The 16,308-nt window shown below is 36.7% G+C and overlaps 2 protein-coding genes across 2 annotated transcripts; both read left to right on the top strand.

Moving 5' to 3' along the window:
* The first annotated feature begins 1,602 nt into the window (after positions 1 to 1,602).
* On the top strand, positions 1,603 to 5,704 carry LOC145901974 (betaine--homocysteine S-methyltransferase 1-like). Its single transcript, XM_082989802.1, has 7 exons — positions 1,603 to 1,860; positions 2,333 to 2,524; positions 2,874 to 3,036; positions 3,105 to 3,278; positions 3,918 to 4,015; positions 4,238 to 4,401; positions 5,584 to 5,704. Exons 1-5 carry the CDS (start codon positions 1,603 to 1,605, stop codon positions 3,926 to 3,928), a joined length of 798 nt encoding a protein of 265 aa, XP_082845928.1. The 3' UTR covers positions 3,929 to 4,015; positions 4,238 to 4,401; positions 5,584 to 5,704.
* A 7,593-nt stretch (positions 5,705 to 13,297) lies between these two features.
* On the top strand, positions 13,298 to 16,173 carry LOC145902900 (betaine--homocysteine S-methyltransferase 1-like). Its single transcript, XM_082990989.1, has 7 exons — positions 13,298 to 13,555; positions 13,984 to 14,175; positions 14,439 to 14,601; positions 14,670 to 14,843; positions 15,058 to 15,188; positions 15,522 to 15,619; positions 16,095 to 16,173. Exons 1-7 carry the CDS (start codon positions 13,298 to 13,300, stop codon positions 16,171 to 16,173), a joined length of 1,095 nt encoding a protein of 364 aa, XP_082847115.1.
* Positions 16,174 to 16,308: the final 135 nt, after the last annotated feature.

Genomic DNA, 16,308 nt, shown 5'->3' with positions numbered 1-16,308 from the left:
GTTTAGATAGGAGTTATTTACTAAAACGCGTGTAGCGCAGCCCTAAAAAAATTATTTATAGAAATAATAATGTCGTCTATTGACATCCTCAGTTTTAAATCAGGATCTTACACTGGCGCTGATCGTCTTTTTCTCTTTATAGAGTTCCAGGAATATAATGTTGATTCGTAAGGACAGATTTAAATCTTTGGGTTGATTTTCGTGCATTTTATTACTATTATTCAGTTACAATCCATTCAACAGTCTATTTACAAGCATATTATATATTCAATGTCAAGAACAGCAATATTTTGTGGTAGTTTTTCTGGTACATTAAGGATTTGGAAATCTGCATTGACGTCATAAAATAGCGAAAAAGCCCATTGCTTATCTGATGATGCCATTCCTACCTTGCTGTTTTCTGGGAAATAACATGGAAAATGTTCCTTGAATTTACAACTTAGACCAGGGGTGCGCAAATGAAACGTATTTATACGTGGAATGTCCAATGCATCGTTCTGATGGCGCTTGTCCAAATCTGAAACGCAAGCTTGTTTTATCCAATGTATATTTTTAAACACTTTTCTTAAAACAACTGTTTTCTTTTGAAAAGATTAAAGTTAACGTTGTCTACCTTGTGCCCTGTAAAGGCTGAGCTACTTCAATACCAGAAGAAAGTCGATTGTTAGGTTTTCAGCCCAATAAAGGTTGTCTGCCTTTAAGGGTCAAGGACAATAATTTTGTGACGTTCACTAACGAACTCTACGTCTAACAACAAAAGTGAAGCGCCACCTTGTGTTTATGATATATGTTCTGATTTTGATGAACTGTGAAAAAGACATACGTTTAGTATACACGATAAAGTTGCAAGATAAATTTTTTTGCACCATCTTTACTTTTAACGGCATTATGTTGCAATGTCTTACAATACTGGCATGCATTTGTTTACGTTGCTGCCAACAATCGTTCTAAAGAAAATGCAAAATCAAAGTAATGCAGCAAAAAGCTTACTGTACAGTTTATATCCACTTCACCCGACTTCAGCAGCCGCACGTTTCAAAAAAAGGTTTGACTTCGTCTGTTTGCCTCGCAACATACGCCCCAAAGGTTATGCTTGCAACGCATTTTCAATAATTATCCAAGCAGACAGAAATAAGAATGAGCTAAAGACGTCAATACAAGGAATCTTTAAGCTGCATAAACCCACGAACAAAAATGTTTACACAGGATGATAAATTCAACTCCGCACACCGTTCTAGCATGGTGTTTAAAAATGCCTGTTTTTCCTGGTAGGGCGTTGCCAAACTGTTGGTCAAGCTTTCTTTGGAGAGTGTGCTTGAGCATTGCGCTGGTTGTGACAGCAAATGCAACTTGGCATGTTCGAGTACTTTGGTCAGTCTGGTTGGGTAATATATTCATCAACTATTGTTCCGAACTGTTTGATTAAAAGCAACACCGAATGCAGCATAGAATTCTTGAAGTCTTAATTATCATCAGGGTGACCACCGGCCAGGATTAAAAATAAGAACGTTATAGTTCTTTCTTTTGTTAATTTCATCTTGTAAGACAAAACAGAATAGAGTTGATTGCTTTTGGATATAAACAAGCAAAAATCTTCCCAAAATGTCTAAAAGGACGAGAAAGGGGATTTTGGAGAGACTAAAGGACGGTCCAGTTATTGGGGATGGAAGCATGTGTATGACGCTGGAAAAACGTGGATATTGTTCTGCTGGACCATGGACACCTGAAGCGTGTGTACTTTACCCGGGGGCAGTTCGTCAATTGCTCAGGGAATATGTGAGGGCTGGATCGGACGTCGTGCAAACACCAAGTTTTTACTGCAGCGAGGGTAAACTAAAAAGTGCCGATGTTAAACTAACGGTAAGATTTCTTTTTTGACCGTGGTTTGTTTATTCGACATTTGTAATTCAAAAAGTCAGTAAAAATCAACAATGATTAAATATACGTAGCTCTTATAATATACGGAACTGTAACTAAATAATGTTAGGTGCCAAAAACATTTAATTACACGGAATAGAATAGACAGAGCTAATTTGCTAATCATGATAAGCTTGCCTTTGGATTCGCTTATCCGCTTTTGTGTGCGTTTGGTCACAACTCAGGTCAGTTGGTTTGCAGAACTGATGATGAGCACAGCAGCAGTGAACGAAACTTTTTTTTAATAATAAGGTTACTTTCAAAAACTGGAAAATACATGTGTTTAAATTGGGTTTTGCATGTTTTGATAATACTAAGAAATATATAAATACTTGCCTTAATTACTTACTCACAACGTCTATATTTTTTTGTAAAGTGCAATAAATGTCAAAGATTCACCATTTTTGTCTTTTAGTGTACAGAACTGAACATAGCAGCTTGTGATATTGCTCGTGAAATCGCAGACGAAGGTGATGCTTTAGTCTGTAGAGGTCTCTCTCCAGTTATAAGCTTTGCACAGAAGAAAGGAATTGACGCAGTGAGAAAGGAATTTGAAACTCAACTTCAAGTGTTTATCGATCATGACGTCGATTTCATTCTTGGAGAGGTAATTTAAAATTGACCCAAAACTGTAGTCTAGTTCTAACTTCAAATACAAAAAAAATATGGCATTGTTCTTTGATACTTTTGACTACATGATTACAACATGGTAGAGAAGTCATAAAATTGTGAACAGAAATACGTGAACACAATTAACAAAAAAGGACGTTTGAAGGATTTATATGTGTTTGGAACTAAAAAAACTAAATGCTGTGTTGTTTTTCAAGAAAGATTAAAGACTTTGGGTTGATTTTCGTGCATTTTATTACAGATAATTGTCAGTTACAATCCAATCAACAGTTTATTTACAAGCATATTATATATCCAATGTCAAGAACAGCAATATTTTGTGGTAGTTTTTCTGGTACATTGAGGAATTGGAAATCTGCATTGACGTCATGAAAAGAGCGAAAAAGCCCATTGCTGCCACCATGCGGATTAGTCCAATGGGAGACAAAGATGGTGTTTCTGTGGGGGAATGTGCCGTAAGAATGGCCAGGGCAGGAGCCGACATTATTGGTAGAGTAACAATATAAGCTATACATTTAAATTTAGCAATGTATGAAACAGACCCGCTTAATTTTTAGGTCTTAATTGTATGTATGATATCAATACTCACCTTAAGACGTTCAAAATAATGAAGAAAGCATTGGATGAAGCTGATCTACATCCCTACCTGATGTGCCAACCTCTGGGATGGTTATGTCCTGAAGTTGAGAATAATATCTATGGGTATTCCGCACTACCGGAAGCACCATTGGGTACGTTAGTTGTTTATTTAGATCAGTGTTTCTCAAACTTTTTCCAATCACGTACCGCTCATTTGTTTTTTAATACACTGCGTACCACCGTATTACTATACCATAACTGTTCTGACATACCATCAATGAATAACAATTTAGCCAATATCACCAGTTGCTTGGATTTCTTTATTGTGCATTTGTGACGCAATAGTATCAACGTGAAATTGTTGCACTGTTGAATACACGATGTCAGAATTACTTCAACAGTGCAACAATTTCACGTTGATACTATTGCGTCACAAATACACAATAAAGAAAACCGACATCATGTATTTGCAGCGACTTTGGCTTCTGCAAAGTGCGGCAAATTGTATATAGAGTAGACTTAATCGCGTACCACTTGAAAAGCTCTCGCGTACCACTAGTGGTACGCGTTTTCATATTGTTTTCACGTTGTGGCGACTTGATATCCGATAAGTCGAAACAGTGGCACTGTTTGCAGCACACTTTCCATCATTGTCAACTTTAGTTTTATTGATCTCAAATATTATGAAAGTATTTGAAATAATTTTTAAACAATTGGTTTTGACTAATTTATTCTGAATATACTGATGATTTTTTATTTAAGTATAGCAAATTATTTACTTCTTGTTTTAGCTTACGGATGAGAGAAACAAACTTCCTCCGGCGAACAATCTTTGTCCAAAACTTGGGGCACTTTTGAAAAAAAGTACAAGTGTAGCGATTCAACCGAAGTGAGTTTATAGTCGCAGTGGCACTAGAAGCTAGAAGTATACAAAGTACGTAGTGTCCTTTTCCAACTACTCGCTGCATAATCATTGCATTTACATCTTGAGGAGATAACACGAATGCTCCAGTATACTTCGACTATTCGTTTAATATGTCCTACAATGTAGTACAGGCTTCTCTTTGCTTACACTATGTTTACCAAAGTAAATTAACATTCCTTGCTTTAGGGGCGCTGATGATTATTGGATGAACATCATACCATCAACTGGTCGCCCAATTTCACCAGTTTATTCAAAACTTAATTAAACCAACTACTTGCTGGAATGGGTGGATGAGGCGATAAATTTATCAAGCGCGATGGTTTTTTTTGTGATCTTCAAACAACTGCATGGTGATTATTTATTAGTGCACACTTATTTTTAAGTACGAATTTTTAATGCGATATTCTCTGCAGCATGTTTATAATATGATTGACGTGATTTGTGGTCTTATAATTGTTGCTTGCCGGACATATGGCTGAATGCACGCCTAATTACACTAAACCCCACAATTCAAAGACGTTTTAAATAATAAAATTTACCAAATTTGGTTTCTCAAAACTGTTAAACTAGGTAGACCTACACAGGGCATAAGGTCCCAAGATTGCTGTACGCTGGTTGTATACAAAATCGGCAACTATTCTAGCCGTGCCGCTGCCGAATTGTTGTCACAAAATAATAACTCTTTTCGGTCTGACCTTCGGCAGTGGGTGGTTAAACATCGACGACTGAATGGTAGAATAAGGACGATATCCTTATACCCTTCAGATCTAACTATGAACGAATGCAACATCAGTAATGCATTGTCGTAACAATACCAACAGCGGCGAAACTCATTTCTAACATTTCCGATACCAGCAAAGTACTAACGACCAAATCGGAGGTTTTTGTTTGCATTCTTTCAGCTTATCTCTAATCTTTTCATTCTGTCTGCAAAATTACCACAAATTCACACCGATTAGTTTATTGTTTTATTGCAAATTCTTTTTGAGCATGTTTTTCCTACGTTAGTTCTCCTAAGCCTTATTTTCAGTGGTGTTATGTTTTATTGTAGTAGTTACTTTTTGTTTGGTTGTTGTAAAGGAGAAAGTCAAAATAACCACAAGAAGTTTTGCTTCCAAAAGATAATCCATACTCCTGTAGTTCTGCATCAAACACTGTTTGAACTGATTGGTATAAATTTAAACAGCGACCTAATCCCGTTGACATATTACTTCATACCTCCGAACACTGCGACATGTCACAACTTACAACCACGAAACAAAATAATGGATGCTTACGAACGTCTCCAGTCATTGACGTGTTTTATGGGATGTTGTTTTGATCGAACACAAATTTCGAATCGGCTGCACAAGCTTAGTGTTCCTTCAGTTCTTTCCTCAAATGGATGTTGTTGGCATCAGCACAGTACAAATTAGATGCATGAATCGGCAACAACGTGGCATCCGTCGAAACAATTTTTCATCGCACCAAACCCTGAAAAACAGCAACATTAAACAAAAAAACAAACTACGCAAGTCATTTTGTTTCTGCAGAACACTGGTCCAGGGTGACATCTTCGTTATCCAGAATTTGAACAAATAAGGTGTAAGCTGGAATGATGTGAAATCCTTTCATCCAAGACAACGACAAATAAAAGGATACCGACCACATTTCCTATAACACATATATATATATATACATACAGGTTATCCCCCAAAACCTCCTGAAATTCGTTGCTCACAATGATACAGAACAAAAATTCTGCACTCCATTCGGTTTACTGGGATACAAAACAGTAACTTGGACAAATCAGCATTACAAACTATTGAAACCTGGCCTAACTTTTCCAACATAATTATGACTAAACTGAAATCGCTGTGCATCGACGCACCATCCTTAAATTGCCTGGTGATTGGATTGCTCGTTGGAATGCAACACGAGGGCTTTGATTGGTTGCTTGCGTTTTAGTTTCGTTTTAAATATTATTTTAAAGTAACTTTCTGTGTACTTTAATGCTTATAACGTATCTTTTGCTTCTGCAAAAAAGAAATATTGTAAAAATTTACCAAAACATTCGGACAATCCAAAATTGTTGATGGATTTTCAAAATTGTTGATGAACTCGCAAGGTGTACAACGAACAGTTTCTCTTCGTACAGTTAAAATAAAAAGGTTTTGTGATGTAAAATTTCGCCCTCTCATAGATTTTTTTTGCTGCTTTGGGCGTTTGACGACTTCCCTTGAAGCGTCGACGAAAGAACCTAATTTGATATGAACTATTTCTGAACAGTATCTGATTTATCCCACATTCCAACTCATGAACTTCAAGTATAATTATTCATGATCAGGTATTAACAAGGGGATATATTCCTGAATTTTTCCCGAATTATGTGATGCAAATCAATAATGATCATTGGTGATCGTTTGATGCAGCATTCATGACAATGAGATAATTTTCGAACTGGGAAGTTACCGTGTTCCACCCTTTTCCACTTCTAGATTGTGTTTTTTTGCTAGGTGTGACTTGTTTTAGCTTGAGGATGAGAGAAACAAACTTCCTTCAATATGCTTGGACTTTTTGTTTAATATGTCCTACAATGTATGTAGATGCTTCTCCAATCTCTTTGCTTACACCATGTTTACCAAAGTTAACATTCCTTGGTCTAAGGGCGCTGATGATTATTGGATGAACATCATACCATCAACTGGTCGCCCATTTTCACCAGTTTATTCGAAACTTAATTAAACCAACTACTTGCTAGAATGGGTGGGGAAGGCGATAAATTTATCAAGCATGATGGTTTTATTTGTGATCACCAAACAACTGTATGGTGATTATTTGTTAGTGCACACTTATTTTTAAGTACGAATTTTTAATGCGATATTCTCTGCAGCATGATTATAATAGGATTGACGTGGTTTGTGATCTTTTAATTGTAGCTTGCCGGACATATGGCTGAATGCACGCCTAATTACGCTAAACCCCACAATTCAAAGACGTTTTAAATAATAAAATTTACCAAATTTGGTTTCTCAAAACTCTTAAATCGGCAACTATTCTAGCCGTGCCGCTGCCGAATTGTTGTTTCAAAATAAAAACTCTTTTCGGTCTGACCTTCGGCAGTGGGTGGTTTAACATCGACGACTGGTAGAGTAAGGACGATATCATTATACCCTTCAGATCTAACTACGAATGTAACATCAGTAATGCATTGTCGTAACAATACCAATAGCGGCGAAGCTCATTTCTAACAATTCCGATACCAGCAAAGTACTAACGACCAAATGGGAGGTTTTTGTTTGCATTCTTTCAGCCTATCTCTTATCTTTTTTTGCTCTTGTCTGTAAAACTACCACAAATTCACACCGATATTGTTTTATTGCAAGTTCTTTGAGCATGTTTTTCCTACGTTAGTTCTCCTAAGCCTTATTTTCAGTAGTGTTATGTTTTATTGTAGTAGTTACTTTTTCGGTTAATTTTGTAAAAATGTTTTGTTTGGTTGTTGCAAAGGAGAAAGTCAAAATAACCACAAGAAGTTTTGCTTCCGAAAGATAATCCATAGTCCTGTAGTTCTGCATCAAACACTGTTTGTACTGATTGGTATAAATTTAAACAGCGACCTAATCCCGTTGACATATTACTTCATACTTCCGAACACTGCGACATATCACAACTTACAACCACGAAACAAAATAATGGATGCTTACGAACGTCTCCATTCATGGACGTGTTTTATGGAATGTTGTTTTGATCGAACACAAATTTCGAATCGGCTGCACAAGCTTAGTGTTCCTTCAGTTCTTTCCTCAAATGGATGTTGTTGGCATCAGCACAGTACAAATTAGATGTATGAATCGGCAACAACGTGGCATCCGTCGAAACAATTTTTCATCGCACCAAACCCTGAAAAACAGCAACATTAAACAAAAAAACAAACTACGCAAGTCATTTTATTTCTGCAGAACACTGGTCCAGAGTGACATCTTCGTTATCCAGTATTTGAACAAATAAGGTGTAAGCTGGAATGATGTGAAATCCTTTCATCTAAGACAACGACAAATAAAAGGATACCGACCACATTTCCTATAACATATATATATACATACAGGTTATCCCCAAAAACCTCCTGAAATTCGTTGCTTACAATGATACAGAACAAAAATTCTGCACTCCATTCCGTTTACTGGGATACAAAACAGTAACTTGGACAAATCAGCATTACAAACTATTGAAACCTGGCCTAACTTTTCCAACATAATTATGACTAAACTGAAATCGCTGTGCATCGACGCACCAGCCTTAAATTGCCCGGTAATTGGATTGCTCGTTGGAATGCAACACGAGGGCTTTGATTGGTTGCTTGCGTTTTAGTTTCGTTTTAAATATTATTTTAAAGTAACTTTCTGTGTACTTTAATGCTTATAACGTATCTTTTGCTTCTGCAAAAATGAAATATTGTAAAAATTTACCAAAACATTCGGACAATCCAAAATTGTTGATGGATTTTCAAAATTGTTGATGCACTCGCAAGGTGTACAACGAACAGTTTCTCTTCGTACAGTTAAAATAAAAAGGTTTTGTGATGTAAAATTTCGCCCTCTCATAGATTTTTTTTGCTGCTTTGGGCGTTTGACGACTTCCCTTGAAGCGTCGACGAAAGAACCTAATTTGATATGAACTATTTCTGAACAGTATCTGATTTATCCCACATTCCAACTCATGAACTTCAAGTATAATCATTCATGATCAGGTATTAACAAGGGGATATATTCCTGAATTTTTCCCGAATTATGTGATGCAAATCAATAATGATCATTGGTGATCGTTTGATGCAGCATTCATGACAATGAGATAATTTTCGAACTGGGAAGTTACCGTGTTCCACCCTTTTCAACTTCTAGATTGTGTTTTTTTGCTAGGTGTGACTTGTTTTAGCTTGAGGATGAGAGAAACAAACTTCCTTCAATATGCTTGGACTTTTTGTTTAATGTGTCCTACAATGTATGTAGATGCTTCTCCAATCTCTTTGCTTACACTATGTTTACCAAAGTTAACATTCCTTGGTCTAAGGGCGCTGATGATTATTGGATGAACATCATACCATCTACTGGTCGCCCATTTTCACCAGTTTATTCGAAACTTAAATAAACCAACTACTTGGTAGAATGGGTGGGGAAGGCGATAAATTTATCAAGCATGGTGGTTTTATTTGTGATCTTCAAACAACTGTATGGTGATTATTTGTTAGTGCACACTTATTTTTAAGTACGAATTTTTAATGCGATATTCTCTGCAGCATGATTATAATATGATTGACGTGGTTTGTGATCTTATAATTGTAGCTTGCCGGACATATGGCTGAATGCACGCCTAATTATGCTAAACCCCACAATTCAAAGACGTTTTAAATAATAAAATTTACCAAATTTGGTTTCTCAAAACTCTTAAATCGGCAACTATTCTAGCCGTGCCGCTGCCGAATTGTTGTTGCAAAATAAAAACTCTTTTCGGTCGGACCTTCGGCAGTGGGTGGTTTAACATCGACGACTGGCAGAGTAAGGACGATATCATTATACCCTTCAGATCTAACTACGAATGCAACATCAGTAATGCATTGTCGTAACAATACCAACAGCGGCAAAGCTCATTTCTAACAATTCCGATACCAGCAAAGTACTAACGAACAAATCGGAGGTTTTTTTGCATTCTTTCAGCTTATCTCTTATCTTTTCATTCTGTCTGCAAAACTACCACAAATTCACACCGATTGGTTTTATGTTTTATTGCAAATTCGTTTTAAGCATGTTTTTCCTACGTTAGTTCTCCTAAGCCTTATTTTCAGTAGTGTTATGTTTTATTGTAGTAGTTACTTTTTCGGTTAATTTTGTAAAAATGTTTTGTTTGGTTGTTGCAAAGGAGAAAGTCAAAATAACCACAAGAAGTTTTGCTTCCGAAAGATAATCCATAGTCCTGTAGTTCTGCATCAAACACTGTTTTGAACTGATTGGTATAAATTTAAACAGCGACCTAATCCCGTTGACATATTACTTCATACTTCCGAACACTGCGACATATCACAACTTACAACCACGAAACAAAATAATGGATGCTTACGAACGTCTCCATTCATGGACGTGTTTTATGGGATGTTGTTTTGATCGAACACAAATTTCGAATTGGCTGCACAAGCTTAGTGTTCCTTCAGTTCTTTCCTCAAATGGATGTTGTTGGCATCAGCACAGTACAAATTAGATGTATGAATCGGCAACAACGTGGCATCCGTCGAAACAATTTTGCATCGCATCAAACCCTGAAAAACAGCAACATTAAACAAAAAAACAAACTACGCAAGTCATTTTGTTTCTGCAGAACACTGGTCCAGGGTGACATCTTCGTTATCCAGAATTTGAACAAATAAGGTGTAAGCTGGAATGATGTGAAATCCTTTCATCAAAGACAACGACAAATAAAAGGATACCGACCACATTTCCTATAACACATATATATACATACAGGTTATCCCCCAAAACCTCCTGAAATTCGTTGCTTACAATGATACAGAACAAAAATTCTGCACTCCATTCGGTTTACTGGGATACAAAACAGTAACTTGGACAAATCAGCATTACAAACTATTGAAACCTGGCCTAACTTTTCCAACATAATTATGACTAAACTGAAATCGCTGTGCATCGACGCACCAGCCTTAAATTGCCCGGTGATTGGATTGCTCGTTGGAATGCAACACGAGGGCTTTGATTGGTTGCTTGCGTTTTAGTTTCGTTTTAAATATTATTTTTAAGTAACTTTCTGTGTACTTTAACGCTTATAACGTATCTTTTGCTTCTGCAAAAAGAATTATTGTAAAAATTTACCAAAACATTCGGACAATCGAAAATTGTTGGTGGTTTTTTAAAATTGTTGATGGACTCGCAAGGTGTACAACAAACAGTCTTCTTCGTACAGTTGAAATAAAAACGTTTTGTTATGTAAAATTTCGCCCTCTTTGAGACCGACGCACACATCATAGATTTTTTTTGCTGCTTTGGGCGTGTGACAACTTCCCTTGAAGCGTCGACGAAAGAACGTAATTTGTTATGAACTATTTCTGAACAGTATCTGATTTATCCCGCATTCCCACTCATGAACTTCAAGTATAATTATTCATGATCAGGTATTAACAAGGGGATATATTCCTGAATTTTTCCCGAATTAGGGGATGCAAATCAATAATGATCATTGGTGATCGTTTGATGCAGCATTCATGACAATGAGATAATTTTCTGACTGGTAAGTTGCCGTGTTCCATCCTTTCCACTTCTATATTGTGTTTTCTTTTGCTAGGTGTTACTTAAACATCATAAAATGAGTGAATAAAATTTACCACCATTGACGAATTCCCTTGAAGCCAAACAAACTCCCTTCAAAAAAGTAGATCCTTACCTTGAAGATTTGGATTTTCCATCAAGATTAAAGGCGGGGATGTTGCACTTTCTTAAGCGTCGCGCCTACGAAAGAAATTATGAACAACTTAGTTGGTGTTGTAGCACCACGCATGTTTCCAACCACACACACTGGATGGCCGGACGGAAAGGATGCAGACGGCGTTAAGCTTGTCGGCAAGAATTTCCACAGCTTTCTGGCATCCTGCTGGACAACACACATTTTTTCTTAAGTCGTTATAAAATGCCTTCGAATTCCTTTGTTCTCAGACCTGGTATTTCTTGTTATCACGCTATTTGTAATTAGTTCGCGATAACTCAGTCACGTGTACAATTCTATTTGAATAAGTCACTAAACGCCTTGGACAATTTAATACAACCAACTAATAATTGCAACGTGTCTTTCAATTAATAAATAAGTCTGCTCACGGAGTCCCAAATTTAGTATAGTTTGCAGCAACAACACGCAAGTAGAATTAGTTTCAATTATGACAGCCGGCCGAACCTATTTGAACGCTTCAGTGTTCTGATGAGGTTTAAAAGTAGACTGTCATGTCGAATATTGAATGTAAGATCATAAGATGGAGCTAGTCTACGATTTTTATGGTGGACCAAGGTTGACGGCAACCGAAAGAACATATGATGAAGGTACATCTTTTTAGACTACCCGTTAACCAACATGTGCCTTCTATAGTTTTTTACCAATTGTGAAAGACTTTGGAAACGAGTTGAGTGAAACTGCAATGATAGAATAAAATAAACATGTAAGTTGATTATTGTTTTGTGAGAGTGTTCGCTGTGTTCGCTAAAATGCTGCTAGTGATGTCTGCTGACGAGAACTCGGCTACGATTAACTTATTATGCTACATAATGAACTGGACGTGTTGGGTGAAGTCGTTACCGCATGCGTTAGATTTTGGACTACATCTTGTCTCGGACGCATATTCCGCTGCGTACGGAATGATTTTTAGTCACCACAACCTGGGATTTCCTCGATACAGACGGTGTCAATACCCAAGTCAAAAATTCAGCGTGTTTTCGTTTATTTCACAAAAAATCGAAGTCAAAGTCGACGTTCTTTAAGCCATTCTTTGCTATGATGTCCGAAGTATCCCCGACCACATAACGACAAAAAAATAAAAAAAATATGGCCGTATGCTAAACATTAGTCAAATTTATCCATGATAAGAATACGTATTTAAACGTGGGATTTCCAGTGCATCGTTCTGATGGCGTTGGTCCAAATCCGTTTCAACGCAAGCTTACGCTTAAAAAAAGTTTTGCCTTCGTCTGTTTGCCTCGCAACTCGATACGCCATGCTTGCAACGTCTTTTGAATCATTTACCATGCAGAGCGAAATAAAAATGTTTGGAGAGCGTGCTTGAGCGTTACGAGTACTGTAAGCTTTTCAATTAAAAGCAATACCAAATGCCCTCATTACGTTCATAGACTTAAAAAAGTATTCTTGATGAGGGCAAGTCTTATTATCAGGGTGACCACTGACCAGGACTAAAAATATAGGAACGCTGTAGTTTGACAACGAAATTGTATTTCAGAAACTATACCTGATTTCAGAGGACATTGTATAGTGTGGGTCTAGAGTTTTTTAAATCCTAGACCACTAATAATCCGTATTAAGTCTTTCAAAATAAGCACAAATCTTAACAAATCCAGCGCGTTACTTTCCCACATTGTATGAGCTGCCTTTACCGTGCAAAACTGTTTCTGGTATTCGCACAATTTTCCTATGTTGATTTCATCTTTTAAGATTAAACAAAATAGAGTTGATTGGTTTTGGACATAAACAAGCGAAAATCTTCCCAAAATGTCTAAAACAACGAGAAAGGGGATTTTGGAGAGACTAAAGGACGGTCCAGTTATTGGGGATGGGAGCATGTGTGTAACGCTTGAAAAACGTGGATATTGTTCTGCTGGACCATGGACACCTGAAGCGTGTGTACTTTACCCGGAGGCAGTTCGTCAATTGCTCAGGGAATATGTGAGGGCTGGATCGGACGTCGTGCAAACACCAAGTTTTTACTGCAGCGAGGGTAAACTAAAAAGTGCTAATGTTAAACTAACGGTAAGTTTTCAACCGTGGAAGTTGCTCCTAAATACAAATGTATCTGTACATTCAACTGCAGGCCTAACGTGATATAATAAACATGATTACACATGTACAAACTGATAACTATGGTCCATTACCGCACAGTGCTTTATATTCTGTCAGTTTAGAACGAAAGTATAGTTAATTTTTAAATTTATGTATCCATTAAGCCTTTGTGTCATAACGTATTCTTTACGAAGATATGTTCAAGAAATTTGCAATAATCCTGATGCAATCCTATACCGTTGTCATTCGTTCATTCCAAAATTTGAAAAAATGCGTCCATCGTCGCACTTTTCAGGTCCAAGCTTTGAAAAATTCGTGCTCAAAATCACAGACTTTGCTACATTTGCGTCCATATTTCACTAATCAAACATAAGTTTCAAATGAATTTGATCTTGCAGTGTACAGAACTGAACAAAGCAGCTTGTGATATTGCTCGTGAAATCGCAGACGAAGGTGATGCTTTAGTCTGTGGAGGTCTCTCTCCAGTTATAAGCTTTGCACAGAAGAAAGGAATTGACGCAGTGAGAAAGGAATTTGAAACTCAACTTCAAGTGTTTATCGATCATGACGTCGATTTTATTCTTGGAGAGGTAAAATTTGACAAATGTCCAATTCCTATTCAAAGGATTTGCCTGAATGTTTTTCACGGATAAAAAATGTCTTGTTAGATTTAGCAACTCTGCGCTAAAAATCAAAATAAAAGAAAACCCAATCGACAATATGAAATTTCCATCCCGGATGTTAAATTGCATCAACAAGGCAAAAATTATTTGTAAACAGCAAATAATTGACAAAAAGAAATTTTAACCACAAAATTAACATTTTGTTCAAAGCTTTTATTATCTTGTGGTAGTTTTTCTGGTACATTGAGGAGTTAGAAATCTGCATCGACGTCATGAAAAGAGCGAAAAAGCCCATTGCTGCCACCATGCGAATTAGTCCAATGGGAGACAAAGATGGCGTTTCTGTGGGGGAATGTGCCGTAAGAATGGCCAGGGCGGGAGCCGACATTATCGGTAGAGTTACAATATAAGCTATACATTTAAATTTAGCAATGTATGAAACAGACCCGCTTAATTTTTAGGTCTTAATTGTATGTACGATATCAATACTCACCTTAAGACGTTGAAAATAATGAAGAAAGCATTGGATGAAGCTGATCTACATCCCTACCTGATGTGCCAACCTCTGGGATGGTTATGTCCTGAAGTTGAGAATAATATCTATGGGTATACCGCACTACCGGAAGCACCATTGGGTACGTTAGTTGTTTGTTTAGTGCTGTAATAAAGTTTTACATATCAGCGTGTTGAAATTTGGCTGCTTAAAGGAAAAAAAATGCTTCAGTTTCAATTATTTCAGTAACAAGTACGTACTCTTGTTTTCAAATGAGCTGTGAGTAATGTTGGTCGGTGTTTATGCAAAGTAATGCAAATGCTTTTGTACAAAATGTACGTCATATATATATATAGCTTTGGATCAGCGAACTATCACTCGAATTGATGCCCACAAATTTGCGAGAGAAGCTCATAACATTGGAGTGAGATATATTGGAGGATGTTGTGGAATTGAACCTCATCATATAAGAGCTTTTTCCTACGAGGTAACCTATTATATTCTCTCTTAAATGTGCCATGTGAAGACGATCTTGTTAACTTGGACTATACGATCAATTGAACTGCGCTAACAGAACAGCTTTCTGAATCTCCTAGATCCAACATCAGCTTTCATAAATCTATAATTAACTTAAATTCTTAAGACTCGCTAAGCTGTCGCACGACTCCCCGTATTGTTCCCTTTCGTTCACAACCATGTAAAGTCAAACAATTGGACACCAAGATCATATGAACCCGTCTATGTGAAAGATGTGCTGTTTCCTCGGAACGTTTGATGCAAGAACGCGCGCTTAATCAAACTAATATTGTTGTGTTTTTAGTTAGCGGAAGAAAGAAGTAAACTTCCTCCGGCGAACAATCTTTGCCCAAAACTTGGGGCACTTTTGCTGAAAAGTGTCAACGACAAGACTCAGAAGAAGTTAGTTAGTTTTTGATAAACACACACAAACAACTTCAAGACATAGAACACATATTTGAAACTTACTTATAATATTATATAGAAAAATTTAAAAGAAACTCGTAGTATGTTTCTTTTGCTGTTGGGCATACTATATTTCAATAGTCTGTCCGTAGAAGTACAAATTAATAAAAAAAATGTAACTTATATTATTGTATAAATATTTGTTAACGAAGTATACAAAAAATACACGTATATTTCCATTGACTTATTTTACTTTCGATATCTTTGTGTTCATCAACACTGAAAGCGAATTTCAAATCGATTTTATGCTTTGTAAAAGGGATAAAATTTTTAATTATTGGCAAGCAGAAAGGATCCTTCCTTTTGTCAGACACCTCGACCGATTTTGTCAAACACTTTGATTGTTTGTGTGTAAGCTGCAGACAGATGGCCACTGTTTCGACCTATGATTGTTAACCAGTCGTTTTCTTAGGGGTTTTGATGAATATTGGATGGACCTTACGCCTTCAACAGGTCGTCCGTTTTCACCAGTTTTTTCAAAACTAAATTAAATCAGAAGAGCAATGTGACGATCCTGCTGCAATATAACCTTCAGTTATGCTTCGTTTATTTTGCCCGTAACGTTACTGCGCACATGAACAATAAACATGCAACATAAAATGGGACACTATCGCAAAAGTACTATT

Source organism: Ascidia mentula, chromosome 5 (assembly GCF_947561715.1).
Source record: "Ascidia mentula chromosome 5, kaAscMent1.1, whole genome shotgun sequence".
NCBI lineage: Eukaryota > Metazoa > Chordata > Ascidiacea > Phlebobranchia > Ascidiidae > Ascidia > Ascidia mentula.
Note: the sequence above shows the minus strand (reverse complement) of the source record. Positions and strands in the feature narration are given on the sequence as shown.

What these genes read in the sequence shown, in the direction of transcription:
- LOC145902900 (XM_082990989.1), top strand. Translation starts at nt 13,298, where the DNA reads ATGTCTAAAACAACGAGAAAGGGGATTTTGGAGAGACTAAAGGACGGT. An exon ending in GGCGGGAGCCGACATTATCG is followed by an intron (nt 14,602 to 14,669) that starts GTAGAGTTACAA and finishes CTTAATTTTTAG; the next exon opens with GTCTTAATTGTATGTACGAT. An exon ending in ACTACCGGAAGCACCATTGG is followed by an intron (nt 14,844 to 15,057) that starts GTACGTTAGTTG and finishes ATATATATATAG; the next exon opens with CTTTGGATCAGCGAACTATC.
- LOC145901974 (XM_082989802.1), top strand. Translation starts at nt 1,603, where the DNA reads ATGTCTAAAAGGACGAGAAAGGGGATTTTGGAGAGACTAAAGGACGGT. An exon ending in TCGATTTCATTCTTGGAGAG is followed by an intron (nt 2,525 to 2,873) that starts GTAATTTAAAAT and finishes ATTTTGTGGTAG; the next exon opens with TTTTTCTGGTACATTGAGGA. An exon ending in GGCAGGAGCCGACATTATTG is followed by an intron (nt 3,037 to 3,104) that starts GTAGAGTAACAA and finishes CTTAATTTTTAG; the next exon opens with GTCTTAATTGTATGTATGAT.